Source organism: Arachis hypogaea, chromosome 3 (genome assembly GCF_003086295.3).
Source record: "Arachis hypogaea cultivar Tifrunner chromosome 3, arahy.Tifrunner.gnm2.J5K5, whole genome shotgun sequence".
Classification (NCBI taxonomy): domain Eukaryota; kingdom Viridiplantae; phylum Streptophyta; class Magnoliopsida; order Fabales; family Fabaceae; genus Arachis; species Arachis hypogaea.
The window spans coordinates 42,401,003-42,419,290 of NC_092038.1; the positions used below are offsets into that span (position 1 = coordinate 42,401,003).

At 36.0% G+C, this 18,288-nt stretch overlaps 2 protein-coding genes across 2 annotated transcripts; one reads left to right on the forward strand and one right to left on the reverse strand.

Annotated features, from left to right (window-relative positions):
- Positions 1-1,650: 1,650 nt before the first annotated feature.
- On the forward strand, positions 1,651-8,353 carry LOC112790368 (transcription factor GTE10). Its single transcript, XM_072232888.1, has 10 exons — positions 1,651-3,812; positions 4,462-4,510; positions 4,693-4,851; positions 5,529-5,599; positions 5,814-5,883; positions 6,003-6,083; positions 6,162-6,277; positions 6,537-6,603; positions 6,736-6,866; positions 7,459-8,353. Exons 1-10 carry the CDS (start codon positions 2,499-2,501, stop codon positions 7,924-7,926), a joined length of 2,526 nt encoding a protein of 841 aa, XP_072088989.1. The 5' UTR covers positions 1,651-2,498; the 3' UTR covers positions 7,927-8,353.
- A 200-nt stretch (positions 8,354-8,553) lies between these two features.
- LOC112790369 (protein PLASTID TRANSCRIPTIONALLY ACTIVE 10) lies at positions 8,554-14,680 on the reverse strand. The gene is made up of 12 exons (XM_025832731.2): positions 13,740-14,680; positions 13,006-13,065; positions 12,880-12,909; positions 12,165-12,238; positions 11,336-11,417; positions 10,837-10,910; positions 10,674-10,737; positions 10,219-10,311; positions 9,757-9,933; positions 9,625-9,675; positions 9,239-9,390; positions 8,554-9,145 (listed from the first exon to the last, which is right to left on the reverse strand). The coding sequence occupies exons 1-12, from the start codon at positions 14,487-14,489 to the stop codon at positions 8,692-8,694; spliced, it is 2,061 nt and encodes a 686-aa protein (XP_025688516.1). The 5' UTR covers positions 14,490-14,680; the 3' UTR covers positions 8,554-8,691.
- Between the last annotated feature and the right edge of the window lie 3,608 nt (positions 14,681-18,288).

Sequence of the window (18,288 nt, forward strand, 5' to 3'; positions counted from 1 at the left end):
AAACGAAAAATTTCCGGTCCATAAATGATGAGTCCATTACTTCAATATTTAATTATAAAACTAATTATCACATAATGACTCTTACACGCGAAATAGGACACCTCCAGTTTTCCATTTCACACCACTCTCATGCCCATGCATAAAGACAGTACACCATGCTGAAAACATATAAGATAGAATTTTTCATATAATAATGACTCTCACATGCAAAAGAAATTCTTATACAATGACTCTCACATGCAAAACACGACACCTTTACTTCTCTGTTCTACAACCGCTTTCATGCCCATGCGTCGTCCTCTCATATTGCTAGAATACGTCAGCATGATAGAATTTTTCAAAAAAATATTAATAGATTGTGTACCTATCAATCTAACTTTTTTTTTATTTTTAGTATAAATTTAAATTAAATTTTAAGAAAATAACGATGCGTTATTGAGTCATAGTAGTTAATAGATAGTTTTGTATGAAACACAATATCGTAAGAATGATAGGATAATATTTAAAAGATATCTAATTGCACTGTTTACATTATACGCCTTCTACTCACGTCAATTCATAAGATAATAAAAAACCTAACTCGAATAGCTATTTTTGGTTAAATTATATATTTCAAAACAAAAAAATTCGTAAGAGTTCACAAATGATCGGCCCATTACTTCAACATTTAGTTATAAAATTAATTACTACATCAAGACCAAAAAAAAAAATTTAATTATTACATAATAATCTACTTTTCTTTTTTACAACTACTCTTATATCATGCGTCTTCTTCTGATACTGCTACTAACTGAAAATGTATGTCAGTATAATAAAATATTTTTAGAAAATATCAATAGAGTATGTACTTATCAATTTAACTTTTTCTATTTTTAGTATAAATTTAAATTAAATTTAAAAAAATAAAAATACATTAATAAATTATAGTAGTTAATAGATAGTTTTATATGGAAACACAATATTCTGAGAATGAGACTTTCATATGCTTGTGATTGTGAAACTCCAAACTTTTTAATTTTTCTTCAAGTTGGTTTAGAAACTCAAACTCAAAACACAATTAAAATACCAATTTCATGGAAAAAAAATATTTAAATGAAGAATTAAGGCAGTGTTTGGTTGTTGTCTCAAAAAAATAGAGACATAGACACAAAGACACAAATACACATGAACACAAAGATACACAAATTTTATAACATGTTTGGTGATAATATACAAGACACATGTATTTAATTCAAAAGTCTATTTTATCCCCAAACTAAAACAACTCAAGTGTTAAAAGATAAAGGATAATGGTTGGAATTTTAAAAAATAATTAGGGATAGAATTGGAAAAATCTGTGTCTCATAGATTGTGTCTTAGTGTCACAGCTTGAGAGAGATACACTAAATACATGTCTTTAATGTGCATCTGTGTGTAACCGTATCTTTTAAAATTTTATGTCTCAGCAAACAAACAGTGTACACGTCACGGACATTAACCAAACGGAACATAAGAGACTAGTTGAGAGGACAGGAGTGTGTTGTGTTTGTGGTTAAAACTCTGATTAATCACAAGAGGGTCCACATTTCACATTCCACGTGGCGAAAGCGGAAAGGACTAACACGCAAAAACACCCCAAAAATATGTGCCGTCAGATATGCAGTCGTGTGAAAAATGTTTGAACGGCTGAGATCTTCTCAGCAGCGGCGGGGAAGGTTGTAGCGTGGCTTTAAGTAGAGAGAAGAGAAAGCGAAACAACTAAACCAGCGATCTCACAGCCTTCGCTCTGTAGATTTCGTTTCGTTTCGTTTTTTCGTTCTCTCTCTCTTTCGCTCTCTCAATTTTCTCTCTCTATCTCGTTCGCTCACACAGAGAAAAGGCTGCTTCTTCTTCTCATTCTTCTTCTTCTTCTTCTGTTAGGGTTTGTGGCTCATTGCATTTCATGCGTGCTCGGTGATTGAGATCCAGGTTTTCTTCGAATTGGATTTATACTTAGGGTTTCGAGATTTTTCGTTCTTTCTATTTGCTTCCGTCGCCGCATTTTCTCTACATCCTTATCGATCTAGGGTTTATGATTCCGTTAGTTTCTTTTACCTATTACATTCTTTCGATTGCTTTGTAATAATATTGTGCTCTATTTTGGGGGAAGAGGTAAATAAATAGAAAAGGAGGGTTTCTTCATAGTGTGGCTTTCCCTCTATATACTAGTTGGTACTCGCATAGAGGTTCTGCATTTTTTGAATAGGAAGAAACTGGCTTTATTTGATTGGACCGGCTATTTTTTATTTTTGAGGATCAAGTTGTGGAGAATAAAGAACTTTTAGTGGATTGGATAGGTAATGAGAGAAGAACACCCACCATTGGGTTTTGTAGTGCTGTGTTGCATTAAGATTTGGAGATTAGACCTGATTTGTGCTTCTGAGAATTTGGGTCTTATTCAGAGATTGCCGTGTGGTGTGGGAGAAGAACATGTTTCATATTGTTGTAGTTGATATGTGCAGTTATTGTGAGCTTATGCTATGGCACCAACTGTACCAATAGACTTTGCTGGGCAAAAGCAATCCAGGTTGTACTCTCACTCACAGACAATGGGCAAGTCTAGGAAATACTCCAAAGGCTTTTCTACTGGATTTGTTCCGGATTTCCGACATGCGGTGGAGACTATGGGTGAATCAGAGGGGTTGGGTAGCTCCGGACGGGTTGATATGGAACTGACAGCTTCGGCAAATTCTTTTGCGCCAAAGAGGAAATGCATTGGATTGATTGCTGATGGTTATGGTGATTTTGATGTGCCATTCCAGCATTTCAAATTGTCAAAGATGTCAGATTTCGAGAGGAAGGACTTGAAACAGAGGTTAGCACGGGAGCTTGAACGTGTAAGGGAACTTCAGAAGAAAGTTGATGGTATGAAGCCGAATGTTGTTGCATTAACTTCCCCTGGCGATATTAGGGGCTGCAGTGCGGGACAGAAAAGACCTCAGCCGGAGAGCAAGTATAGAACACAAGAAGCATCGGTGCCACAGGGTAAGAAAAGGCCCTTACCAGGACATAACGGTCCAAAGACCAAAAAAAGTATGTCTGGGCAGTTTGAGCATGCAAAACCTGCTGATTCTTCATTAGCTGCATTGATGAAACCTTGCGAGACATTACTTAACCGGTTGATGTCCCATCAGTTTAGTTGGGTTTTTAACACACCAGTTGATGTTGTTAAATTGAACATTCCGGATTATTTCAATGTCATCAAACATCCCATGGATTTGGGTACAGTGAAGAATAGAATAACGTCTGGTAAATATTCAAGTCCTATGGAGTTTGCTGCAGATGTACGGCTAACTTTTTCAAACGCAATGACTTATAATCCTCCTGGGAATGATGTACACCTCATGGCAGAGACTCTTAGTAAGATGTTTGAAACGAAATGGAAGCCGATAGAGAAGAAACTTCCTGCCATGAACAGTGCTCGTTCTGAGCCATCAAAGCCAACTGCTTATGTAGAAACTGGAAATTTTAACCAAATTCCTCCCATGAAAAAGAATAAAATTACCCCGAAAGAAACTAAAGTGAAACCAGAGCCTGTTAAAAGAACCATGAGTGATGAGGAGAAGCATAAATTGAGTATGGAGTTGGAGGCAATGCTTGGAGAGTTGCCCGAAACCATTGTTGACTTCTTGAAAGAGCAAAGTTATGGTTCAGGTCAGGCCAATGATGATGAGATTGAGATTGACATTGATGCCCTAAGTGATGATACCTTATTCAAATTGCGGAAGCTTCTTGATGATTATGTGCTGGAGAAGCAAAAATCCATGGCCAAAGCGAGACAGAGTGAAATGGAGGTCCGTCTCTCTCTCTATCTGTCTCTGTGTGTGTGTGTGTGTGTGTGTGTTATAGGACTTGTGTATTTGCTCATATAGGGTGGGTATTTTCATCTATTAAGTGTCACAGATGTATACAGCTGGGATTGCCTTTTTGTGTAACCTATCTGTTGGATAGTCCGTCATGATGTCAAACTAAAAGATAGAAGTGGGCATTTGAAAAAATCCAATCACCTGGTTGATGTTTATATTTCAAAATATTAATATTAAAAATTTAATACAGCTGGGATTGACTTTTTGTGTAATAACCTATTTGTTGGATAGTCCGTCATGTTGTCAAACAAAAAGATAAAGTGGACATTTGGAAAAATCCAGTCAACTGGTTGATGTTTATATTTCAAAATATTAATATTAAGAATTAAATGGACCTATATAGTGCTTAAATTTGTGATCTTTTGATATGCAAAATTCAATCTAACAGTTGTACTAGTGCAAATTCAACATTTTTAGAAATGAAATATTTGGAGCAAATCTGTGATTTAGTCTTATGTTTTTCTTTGTGTGCTGTACTATCACGATGTGCATAATATAGTGCATGTCTTTAAATAATCTATGGAATGTGTATCATTCTGGCTAATGGTTTTTGTTTGCTTGATTGATCTTTGTGCAGCTTGTGAATGAATCTGGGTTTAGCAACTCGTCAATGCAACCACCTAAAGGTATATTTGATTTGTTGTTTTTTTCTTTTTTCCTGGTTATAACTTGATGATAGACATGTCTATGATAAGTTGATCTTTTTTTATATATATTATTTTTAGTTATCTTTTTTTTATTTGGGTTCATATGATAAGTTCATTATTGAAACTACTTGTAATTCTTGAAGTTCACTGTGCAAATGCAGGTAATGATCAAGTTGAGGAGGATGTGGACATTGTTGGTGTGAATGATCCTCCTGTTTCAAATTATCCTCCAGTAGAGATTGAGAAAGATGGTGCCAACAGAAACACTAAATGCAGTAGTTCAAGTAGCTCCAGTAGTGAATCTGGCTCTTCTTCCAGTGGTTTGTGTAGCTGCTTACTTTTCTTATTTCTCATATCACAATGAGTTTAGTCTTCTGATAATTTGTAATTTGATCTGTATTTTCTTGTTGTGGACTCCCTTATTGTTCATTGAGTATTAGTATGTCCTTGCGTATGATATCTGAACACCACCCCCCCCCCCCCCAAAAAAAAAAAACCAAGAAAAAGAAAAAGCAGCAAAAAAAGCCTTCTCTTGTCCAAGCAATTGCCTCCAGAACTTGGTCCTTCTAATATTCTTATGTTCTGTAACTAGACTAGTCTTTTAACATTAATTTTGTGTTAGATTTGACTCCTAGAAAACAACTTAGTCTCTATTTATCTGCATCAGTAGGATTTCTTAGATATTTTATTTTTAATTGCACATTTTTTGTTGCCCGGACAGTGTTGACTGTTATTTTTATGTTCTAATTATTGGATAAAAGAAAATCTCATGATAGTTTATGTTTATGGTTTTACTATTTTTTATTTTCTATAAATGAGATTGAGGATTTTAGATAATGTGATGATTGAACATTGCACTTTTGCAAGACATTTCGTAGGGTATTCTTTAAAATTCAGTTCTTATCTCAAGATGAAGGCAATATAACCCTTGATAATGAATTTCTCTGTATGTTGGATCTGGAATATGCTTTTCTTATACAACTTTGTTGCGTGACAGATTCAGACTCAGCTAGTTCCTCGGCTAGTGAGTTAGACACTGCCAAATCCCCAGATCCTCCTAGTGCCAAGGTAAAAGGGATATCCATGAGTTGTCTAATAATATGGTGTCGATCCATCTCCCTTTTTATTAGGTGGGGATGGTTACATGTGTATTAGACACTTATATAATATCCCATCATAAACAATGTCTATGAACAGACTGCTGAAATTTTATTAATTCCTAGTTGTTTGCAATGTACCCCTACTATTTTTAATGAACCTTCATTTCTGGACAATATTGCAGGAAAATGTAGGGCCTGTCTTTATTTCCAATCAAAACAGACAGGATCCTGGTAATTCTGAGTCCGAAATGGGTGAGTCCCCAAGTTGGTGTTTTTTAATCGTGTGTATATTTTCATCTTAGGCATTTCTTTTGGTGAGGAATTGAGGATGGTCCAGGAATTGTTGCCTTATAGCTCTCTTTCATGTATAGATTCAATTAATGTGGATGGCCAAGCCGAAAAGGATTCACAGACCAAACTAGTGACTACTGAGCCAGAAAGCCTTCAAGAGGGTAAGCTTGAAACATGAAGAAACTGTCTGCTCTTAGTTTTGGGGGCATGATCTCACCCTTCGTAATATAACATTTTAGGGGAGAGTGCTCCACCTCAGAGGCAAGTCTCTCCCGACAAGCTCTACCGGGCAGCTTTACTAAGGAGCCGGTTTGCTGACACTATTCTTAAAGCTCGAGAGAAGGCTCTTGAAAAGGTTTGTTAAGGTGGTAATGTGGTAGCTAGAGATTTTTGTACCCTACTCTTGGAAACAAGTCTGTTGGCTCTCAACTCGGTACATCTTAAAAAAAAAATTCGAAGTTTTTAATTTTTCTTTTCTCACCAATAAAGTTCTTTCACTTCACAGGTTTCTAATCTGGTAATTACCATCATTACCACCTTTGATAAAAGCCTTGCCAACATTAATGCAAGTGGTTTTTAAAATCTGGTCTAATTGGTTCCACCTTTGATCTCAGGCCGAAAAGCAGGATCCAGAAAAACTTAGGATGGAGAGAGAAGAACTTGAAAGGAGGCAGAAGGAAGGTGTGTTTCTGCTTTTTGAACCTTGTAATACTCATTCTGTGGTACCTGTAGTCTAATTTTCTCAAATTCTACTTTTTCAAGGTTTGCATCGTTTTACTAATTTGTCTTTTTCAATTTGGTTTGCATCTGTAGAGAAAGCACGGTTGCAGGCAGAGGCAAAAGCTGCAGAAGAGGCTCGGAGGAAAGCTGAAGCAGTAGCTGCAGCTGAAGCTAAGAAGAAGAGGGAACAGGAGAGAGAAGCAGCTCGGTTGGCATTGCAAAAGGTAACTTCTAAAGAGGGGTAGAAAATGTAAATCAATAAGAAACATGAAACATACAGTTCCTTAAGAAAGCCTCTGTGGGGTCCTAAAGAATAGCAGTGAACAATAGCAGACAATTCCAAAGTCCCTATGTAAATCAGTAACATAATCTCCCTTAAGAGAGTTAGAAAGTGATTCCGAGATTTGTATTCTATCCCACAAGTCAATAGGTAATCCAAAAGATTTAAAAATCTTAATGTCTCCAAACTAACTTCATTGTTCCCCACAATTATTATTTTCTCTATTTTACAAAGAATTTGCAATGAGACATTGTAAAATCATGCAATTGATTCTGGTATCATCCATCTATTTTTTATAAAGGGGATTGGATGGGATTTGTAATTTTCTTCCTAAAATACTCTACATGATATATATGTGTGTGTGTGGCTGTTTTCAAGACTTGAATCAAGCCCACCTAAAGTAGAGAAAAATATTTACTGTCTTTGACTAATCTCACAGGATTAATCCACTAGTACATAACACTAATATCTTGTAGTTCATATGTTGTGATACAAATTGAGCTTCTTTTGTTCCCACCGAATGGTGACTTTTTTAGATGGAGAAAACTGTTGACATCAATGAGGGCAGTCAATTTTTGGAAGATCTGGAGTTGCTGAGTGCTGTACAAGGTGAACAGTTCCCAAGCTACATAGAAGAGGCGAGCCCAGATCCTCTACAAAGTAGATTGGGTAGTTTCAAGCTACAGGGAAATCCTTTAGAACAGCTAGGATTGTATATGAAGGACGATGATGAGGATTTGGATGAAGAACTGCCTCAGGGTGCTGCAGGACAACCAAAAGATGAAGAGACGGCTAGTGCTGCTCCTGGTGAACAGTTACCAATTTTCAAAGACGAGACAAATCCAGATCATCCTGAAAGTGGATTGGATAGCTCCAAACAGGAGGGTAATCCCTTAGAGCAGTTGGGATTATACATGAAGGATGATGATGAAGATTTGGAGGAACAACCATCTCAACGTGCTGCTGGGAAATCAAATGATGTTGAAGAAGGAGAAATTGACTGATCTGTCCCTTTGTTTTCCTTCTCGCTCATGCAAGAATTTGGTGGTTGTGAGGAACAGTTGTAGGGTTACAGGGTGCTCGTTTTTCCAGCACCCCTGTAAGTTAGAAGATGAGCTGTCTCCTTGACAAGTTTGAAGATGGTATAGTAAAAGTTTATGGCTGGACTGCCTGGACATTGGATTTGGTTTGGGCTCTCTTCAATATTAGTTTTAGTTTGGGAAACAGTTTAAAAATGTGGTATACCAAGGTAGACCGCATTTATTGTAGGGGTTTGATGTGTAGATGGGAAGTGTGCCAATTTTGCTTGCAAGAAGTAACTCCTTTGCAACGAGTTTATGCATCACCTTGACTAGTTAGCCTCAGTTGCAAAGTAAAATATGTTAGAACAGAGGTTAAAATCGATTCTTTCTATTTATTTCAATCTTTAAAGTTGCTTGTGGTGCTTGTGAGAGGATAGCTTTAGTGTGATGAGGCAAACTAGGTTGCATATTTTAGATGTTATTTGTACATTTTTCGTATCGGAATGAATAGGATCATTAGCATGTTTATGGGGATTGCGAGCTTTTGCAAATTTCCTACCCAACCCAACCCAATGAATAAATTACAAATAATTCATGAAAGACAGTAGATAATACAACCAATTTCATTAAAATCACATGCTGAAGTTTACTGCATAGAGTTCCTACACCGCCAAAAATTTATGCACATTTCTCAGCAGCCTAGCTGTACACTATTTTTTTTTATCTCAATACATTATGATTATAGTCTCACTCCTCAAACATACCCTCGTCTGACATTTTGAAAGACTCGGTTCCATTAACATGAATCTGTTCAGACAAGTTGCCATCTACATTTCTCAGCAGGCTAAAGTCAAAGTCGTCATCAGAATCAGAGTCTTCGTCCTCATTTGATCCCTGATCTTGCTTGTTATCTGCATTCCTCCGTTCTTCTTCCCTCTCTCTCTTGGCCTGGGCTTTTCTTACTTCTTGTTGCTTGATGCAGTCTTCGTATGACATCTCATACCAAACAGTGCCCTTCCCCACAATTGATTTGTTATGTTGATCTGCTATGCGTTCTAGCCTGCTCTTCTCTGAATTCTTGGGTTCTCCCCAATAATCATAACGATATAAAGGGTTTTCAGGATCAAATTGGTCTTTACCAAAGTGACTGGCATCCACATACCTTCCTGGTTCTTCCAATGGCAGACCAAGCGCTTTGCGACTGATAAGATGAAAAACAAGGGAGAAGAAACATTTTGAATAGAAAGATCTGTAATAACAGGGAATCCATTTGAAAACATCAACACAACATTACCAGCTGACGTCTCTAAGCAGGGCTTCTCTTTCCTCAAATGATCTGCGCCAATGCATGGCATCATACTCATCCATCTCGATGTGACGCCTTAATTTGGAAATTTCGTACTCCTCGCCTCTGGCTTTTGCTTCCGCAAATTGTTTATTATGGTGCTGCATCCAAAAAGGTGCAAGCCATATGGGTAATAGAAATTTGAACGATAATTTGAGGGGGAAAATGAGGCATATTCAGTGAACTTATGTTTTGGCGCTTTTGTTTCATTATGCCCAACAAATTTTAAGTGACCCTTACAACGTTGAACTCTCAAACCAGCCATATAATGTGTGGTACCAACAGCAACACAAAAACCTTATTTTAAATAAAGGCTGGGGAGGTTGGAAGCTTACCTGACGCTCAGCAAATGCAGCCTCTAAGTCAAGCTCTTTGACACTTACTTTCTGCCAAAGTATCAGAAACAAGAAGTAAATAAAAAAACATAAGTAGCCAGATGCATGCAATCTCATAAAAATATCACTAACCAGAATAGTTTTGGGTAATATTGTGTTCTTATATTTGACTTCTGTATGCTGAGCAGAATTTTGTTCATCAAAGTCTTCTTCATCAGTCAACTCTGACAGCTTTTTGCCTTTATATTTATTTGGATTAACCTCCATATCCGTCAAAATCATTTGCTCAGCTGCATTAATCTGCCATAACTGCAAAAATGTAGTAGTTACTAGTTAGTGATGATGTCAGGTAAAGATGGACCAACCAGAGAGAACTTGAAATGTGGATGAATGATGAGGGTGGAGACAAAACAAAGGTCATATCCCATGTCCTGAAGGATGATTCTGCACGCGCATACTTACATTTTCATGAATGTTGTTAAGATAACTAGCATAAGCTTTTAGGAATTATATAAGATTTGACAACATTGATTTGCCAAAATACTCCAATTCCAAAATGGAATAAAATTTTAAACAGAGGTGCATCTAATTAACCTTGTCAACATATGGGTGATCTGACAACAAAGGTTCTTCCTCCGGCTTGTCTCCAGGATCTTTCCTAGGAATGGGAGGCCTTCCACAGTCTCGCTGCAAATTTCAAAATATAAAATCAAGAGAACAACTATGATAAGGTCAACCAATGCTTTTGAAACATTAAATTATTACTGCCACCTTTTTAAATAACCATGAAATTAAGACACTTAACAAAGTCAATTGAACAATCTGGCCTAATTCAATTGAGTTACAATTCTAATATCATGTGCAGAATCCATGATTAAATTACATCATTGTGGAAACTTACACTTTGCAATCAACTTTGTGAAAACATTTTCAATTAAAAGTTCTTAGATATAGATAAATGTCACGAATCCTTAGAGATCAGTGTTTGTGAAATACTTTTTCTTTAACAAGATTGCAGTCAACTTGCATAACGAGGGAAAGACACAAACCCGTATTTCATCTGGGTTAGTATCGTTACGTTGAAATATTGGTGGGTACTCGAATCTGTTAAAGCTGAAATATAAAACACAAGTTGAATATGATGCCTCAATCTAATCAAAATAAATATCAAATACTTATAGAAAGCTGAATATTGCAAATAGATAATCATACATCAGATGATCTATATTTGGATGGACAAACCGAAGTTCGATCGGAAACCGGAAACGGTAGGGATCTCGCTTTGCCTGCCAAAAAAAAAAAATACAAACACTATTAAATAAAATTGATTCAAAAAAATTATGATGATATTTGTACATGAGGGAAACTTAATACTATAGTGAAAAAACTATAATGATTATTCAGATTGCTCAGGAAACATACAATATAGAATCAGACAAATAGACCATGTATCCTAACTAGAGGAATAGTTAAGGGTTCAGTAAAGTGCATGGTTAAAGCGAGAGGGTTGATCTCAGTTACAAAATAAAATAAATAAATAAGAACATGGCCAAAAGCTTCTATCAATCCATCAATACAAAATGTGAAATCTCGTGAATGGTAGTATAAGCCAAGAGCTTTATCCTTGGAACAGTCCAAGTGGCCAAAATAATATACAGTCCAAGTGACAACTAATATAGGAAGTTATCAACTTGGGATTTTAAACACTCACCAAAACTTCAACCATGACATGCATACCCACTTTTATGTGATGGCGGATCCAATACCAGTCATTGTTCTTTATGGGAACCCACCTAGAATACATCATGCTATATGAGTCTTCCAGAAAAAAACACTTGCGAAAATAAATAAATAAAAATAATTGGAACATGCTCAAATAGTAAAACTGGAAGGCAAAAAATATTTAAAGCCTCTAAGTTACTAATGATAACAAGATGAGTGTGCTGGTTATATGGCAACACTATGACAGTAAATAAAATATGCAATAATTGATGGCTTCTGGAGAGAAAACATCACATTTTGAAATTTTACACAGAAGGACTGTTTGAAAATAAAATAGAATAGTGTCGACATCCTTCCAATAACCATGCCAAACGAGAGAGATTATGGTTATTATCTTCTAAATAAACTACTGTTCCTTTTTCTCTAGTAAGACCGTAAGAGAATGGATCCAATATCTCAACTCAAATGCTTTAAATAGTCCCAAGTATGAAGTATATCTGTCTCTTAAGGCTTGACCTCGTTCATGGTTGTTGATGCCAACAGATTAGAGCATCTAAGTGCTATGGATGCTCATAAGTTGCTTTTCCCATTTTAGAAAATTCATCTTGTTTTTGTATACTAATTCCCTACATTTTGTTCATGTATGCATTAAATAACCTTTTACTTTCTAAACTTATAGCTAATCAATTAGCAACATCATGATAGTGGAAGCAACATGTTCACTTGAGTGTGTATTCCAAAATATTAAGCAAATTAACATCCTGAACAGAAAGGACTCGAAGAATTCTAAAAAGAACAATACGAAAATTGGTAGTTACCCCTCATATACGCCGCCAATGTCAACAAATGCCCCTTGATAGAGATGCAAAGTTGTCACCATCCCTTCACAAATCTGCATAGAAGAAATTCTACGTAATTAATATTATCATAATAACAAATAGTATATGTGAAAAGTGCTGTTAGGCATTTACAATTGCCTGCATCTCAATTATACACATTCAGGTAAGTTTTGGTTCTTGTTGGAAAAAATGTTTCGAAACATATGTAGGCATGGAGATAAAACAGAGCCAACCAAACCATGAATTACATAAGAATCATCTATTAAGTTATTAATACTATATAACTGTTCAAATTAGGACATCATAACAGGTGAACATGAAAATTCAGTCATCATTATTAAACGGAAGAAAATCATTGCAAACCACTAAAGCATAGAGTTGGTCAGCGGCTGAGAATTGCAACCAAGTTTCATGATCAGACTTGAAACGGTCACTACAAAGAGCTACCAGAAAATCATCAGGAGCCTTCTACCATGAAATTAGGTTTCCCCAAAATTGGTTTTCAATGATATGCCCTTACCCTATAAGCCACTTGAACTCATAAATCATAATCAGCAGGTTGGTAATGCAAGCATCCTAACACCTAAAAACACTTGCAGTATATGCAATCTTGGAAAATTGACAACAGGTAAAGTGTCTAGAAGACAAAATTGCAGCATTAATCAAAATGAAAAACAGGAGCTAGAGGGCTTACTTGACCAGGATAATAGAATGGAAGTTCATACTGCAGAAAACATTAAAAAATCCAAACAGTGAGCACCATGTTGTAATGTTCCTAAATTGAAAGAAACAAAAAATTTGCTACTTCATCCAATCCTACCATGCCCTCCTTGTAGTCTTTCCCTCTTTTCCTCCTACCAGGGTGATAATCTTGGTCATGCTGTCACATTGACACAAAAACACACTTATCAGCAATCAACATAACTCCAAACAACAACAAAGTCATACACAGGATGAAACCAGAGTACGTAGGGGGAACATTTAGGTAAACTTACTGGAAAAAGAAAATTAGATATCTCCGGGGGAGGGGGGTTGTGGTGGAGAAAGGAGAGTCAATTTCCTTTTTAGCTGTTTCTCACAAAAAGCACATTATTATACTACTTTTTTACATATTTATCTATGATTCATTTTTTATCCCAAGCACTAGTATCCAAAATTCTAAATGCCATAACCAAATAGGCTGCAACTAATCTGGTCAAGACATCCACCATGAGGTAAAGGTCTTCACCCAGAGAATTCATTTAAACAGAATAAGTATTTAATCACTTGATCCATGGACTCAATCTTTATCATGAATTATAAGCTTCAACTTATTTTAAATAAATCTTTTAAAATAATCAGTATTTGGATTTCTCTCTTACTTTTTCTTTTTGCATTACAGAAGCTGAAAATAGTAGCATAGAAAAATCAATTTTCAGTTTTTGCAATCACATAAAACATTTGGGTTATAGAATCATTTTCTCCAAAGCAGAACAAAGCACAACCTATATATCAATATCATGAACACTTAAAGCAAGTAACATTTGGATTGAATTGGTAGGAAAACAAAAATACCAGATAAGATTCCTCCTCCAACCTATCCCTATTAGCTTCAACCCATTCCTCATACTGTTTCAAGAACACCTTGTACCTATCCAATGCAAGCCCACCAGTATCATAGTCTTCATCCACAATCACACCACCGTCAAGTTGTTCCAAACTCACTCTCCTGGCCAGCATCTTATGCGCCTCCCTCATGAACGCCAGCTCCTCCCTATCCACCTCCCATCCCCGCGGCGGCCAATCCCTCGGCGGCACCAAGCGCACCACCATAGGACCCGCCCAAAGCGTCTCAATAGGCTCCGGAATCTCCCCTTTGATCTCAAACTGCTTCTCAGAGAATTCGTCCTCGTCCATCCCCAATTCCTCCATCTTCTTCTTCCTGTAGCTAGGGCTCAGCATGTTGAACGCTTCAATGGCTTCGGGAGTTTTCAGAGGCACCTCTTCGCCTTCGTTGAGGCTCTTCCGGGCGAAATTGGCTTCGGGAGTGAGGATTTCCTCCCATGGCGCCCAACCGCGGTCGATCCAGTTTCGGCGGCGAGCTTCGTCTTCGGTTTCTTTGTTCCTGTGGACGAAGTTTTCGGGTAAGGTTTCGTCGACGGGGAACTCGTCGGAGGCGAAGCATTTGAGGGGAGGATGGTGGCGGTGGAGGCGCAGAGGCGGTGGCGGATGACGGTATCGAGGGTGGAATGAAGAGGTGGAAGGAGGGTTTAAGGGTTTAGGGAAAGTGAAGAAAAAGAGATAAGGTGATTCAAGGCTTTGCATTTTTGCTGCAGAGTCTGTAGTGTATTACTCACTCACTCACTCTATCCACTTTTCACTTCTTCTCAACTGAATTTTTATGCAATTTCTCCCATTTTTTGTTTTATTTTGAAGAAATTGAAGAAGAAAATTATTTGTACAATTTTATATGGTGGATGATGGGAGTGGATTCTCTACGGTGAAAAAAAAATAAATGGTGTTCACTATTTGATTTTATCCTTCATTATTTTTTCTCTCCTATTTAATTTTAGTCTCATTTATAGAATTAAATGTGAGAGATCACACTTTATTCTCTCAATATTAAAAAAATCGTAGACAATAATATCTTTTTACCAAAACGGTATTGTTAATATATCTTACCAAATATACTTATTAACCATCTAAAAATTTATAATATAATTTTGATGTGAAAATCTCATTATCAGAATATTTTTTTAATTAGAACTTTAGTGTTATTTTTTAAAAATATTGTGTTATCTTAAAATAATAAAAATTCTAGTATTTTTTACATATTTTTTGAAAAATTTACAAAACACCAAAAAATTTATATTTTTTATTTTGAATTTTCTTCCTTGACGGACAAACTACGTTTCCTTTATTTTCAAAATTTATGTAATGCTTTACAGCCCATGACCTCAAGGAATAAAAAGAAAAAGTAAGAAGGAATTTGGGAATTGATAGAATAAAGAGATAGGGGTGCATATAGTACGGGTGAAGTCGGGTTTGATAAGATCCAGATTCGACTCGAAATATACACCGAGTTTATTTATTAGACCCGAATCTGACCCTAGACCCGATGAAACTAATACATTTTCGGGCCACAATTATACCGGGTAAAAATTGGATCGTTAACATTACATTACATTGATACCTTTTTGTAAACTAGCATGTAAAAATATCTAAATTTCTAAGACTCCAACCATTATTTAACATGGTAAAATTCACTTAGAAAAATATAACAAGAACCAATCCTTCTTTAAAATTAAAGCATAACCACAATTAATACTAAAGCAAAACCACAATCAATACTAATATTGTCTAATAATACCAAATATTTAAATCAATACAAATAACACAATATTATACATTAGTCTAAAGTCTTATGCATTCTAAACATAAAACATTAACTTATATAGCGTTTGGTGGAGAGACAGAGACGGAAAGACTGAGACTGAGAGCAGAGACTAAGAGACAGGGATTGAAATAAATCTCAGTATTGTGTTTGGTGCAAAATGGGAGACAGGAATTGAAACAAGAATGAAACTCTAATTTAATTTGCACAAAGGGTAAAATTGGAATTAATTAATTGAAATGAAAGTATTTTAGGTATAAAATGTTATTAAAGTTTCAGTCTTCATCTCTAAAAATTTCAGTCCCTGTGTCCCTACTTTTTGGAGGTACTGAAATACTGAAATTTTGGAGACAGAGACAGAAATTTTAATACCAATCTCTAAACCAACAAACACAATACTGAGTCTCAATCTTTCAGTCTCTGTCTCAGTCCCTCAAAACAAATAACACAAAATATTAAGGTTTACAATACTTAAATTCCACATAAGAATAGTCATGACTCATCACTAATAACACAAAATATTAATTGTAAATGATGACCGGGCCACCGGGTCGACTTCGGATGACCCGAACTATGGCCTGGACCCGACCCGAAATAATAATCGGGTCTACTTTTGAGACCCTTACCCGACTCTAAACCCAATAAAATCACACCTAATTAGCCACTAAAGTGTTCGGAACCGAACTAGGTCTTCGGGCCGGGCCGGGTCTGTGCACCCCTGTAAAGAGATAAGGAGAGAGATAGGAGGTAGGTGATAATAGAAGAAAGGTATCTGATTCTTGAATGTAACTTGAAATTTTTTCCAAAGGCGAAAATGATTTCTCCTTGTTATTATAATGAGGCATTCAAGGGTTCAGCTAGGACATAAAACATGGTCTGAACCAAAACTCCAGATTCACCACCTGAATCTGAAGTATTATAAAAGGATAAGGTGATGACTTGAATGAATATTGCTTGCTCCAAATTTCTGAACCATTAGACAGAAGATGCCCCAATCGGTTGTGTACCTGAATAAAATATATTTGACGAAAGAAATTATGAAACAAACTCTTCCCGTTACTCAGTTTGCTATCTACATATATGGATATCAATAAGCGTACACTTTAATTTGTGAGTAAGGTTAAATAAACAATAAAATTCAAGATACACAAGCTAATGTTCCAGCAGGAGATTGCATTGGAGTCTTTCCCTTAATACTCCACTCAATAAATGGTGTAGCTTCATTTATGTCATATCCACTTAATAGATCAAGTGTCTAAAGAGTATGGTACTGAATTTTATCATAATGATTCATATAAATGGCATGTATCACTTCACTCACTATGCTCAACTAATATTAAGTCATCCCAAGATTTCCCTTGATCAACGGTTAGCAATTTCATAAAATAAAAATCATATACATATTCTGAATCAAGATAATAATCAGCTGTTTTTGTAAACAGCAAATGCTAGATCAAAATTTCCTGTCTTTGTATCACAAATTTGTACCGGCACAAACATTCAAATGGATAAGATCAGCATTCAGCAGGGTACTACTTTGAAGTAGTTAATCATAAAGAGATTAATGAATAACATACTAACCTTTATTAACAAAATAACAATAAAGAATTATTCAGATACATTGACTAAAAAAAAGCCGAATAAATAGAGTATTTGATACTTTTCGGTTAATGCAGGTGATTGCTTGTTCAAGCATCCCATCTTGTGTTGAATTCTTTGCAATACTGAGGAACAGAGTAAGAACATTACCTGAAATCATCTGCAGATTGGCGAGGGTGACGAAACAAGAAGAATCATACTGCCTCTAAGGATCAATTATCAAAACAATACCTCCATATATATGAATATATTGAAAGTGAGGAGTGGACTTGAAGTAGCAGTAGGGCAACTTGTTAAATGCATCTTCCACCTACCTACCAAGCTTGGCTTTTTAATTTGCTTACATTGACAAGTTATTTATTTTCACCCTAGGGAGGAATCAGGCTTCCAATTGTTGCGATTAACAGACTTTACTAATAAATAATTCTTCATGAGATTGAAGGTTCTTTTGTCACGACACAAAGTATATAGACTGAGGAATATACTAAGTATATTAGATATTTCAGGAGCACAAAAGTATATTTCAACAATTTTCATGGATGAAACTTACCAGTTTTGCATGACCTATCCAATATGATATATCCATTTTCATCTCCAGCACACTTAAAAAATAAACAAATAAATAAATAAAACGGTTAACCAAGTTACAGAAAGAAAATTCATATGAGTTCCCAATAATTAGATAAAAAGAAAACTCAAGATATTTGGTTAATCTGGTTCAGATTCATTGCATCATTGACTTGATCTGATTTTATTATTAAATTTCATACATTGAGTTTGATGTCACCCAAATCAAATCGAGCAGCTTCTTGAGGCTCATATCAATCAACTTGGATCCAGAATGACCATACCTAACGGTAAATCCAGCCACCAGGTTCGGGTCAATAACTGTCTTGATTCTAACGTTCTTATTAACCCCGTTAACTTGTGCACTTGCTTTGCTATCTGTGCTAAGTGCTGCGACTCAAGCTTCACCACTGAACTCACCACAGCCATTTCTATATCTGTGAGTGTGTTGTACACGAACTCATACTCCTTCACAATCTCCTTCAACAGCCCCATGCGCTTCGTATCAACGAGAATGTTCAGAAAGTTGCGCGTGTGGGATTGAAAGTTATTCAATTCTTTCAG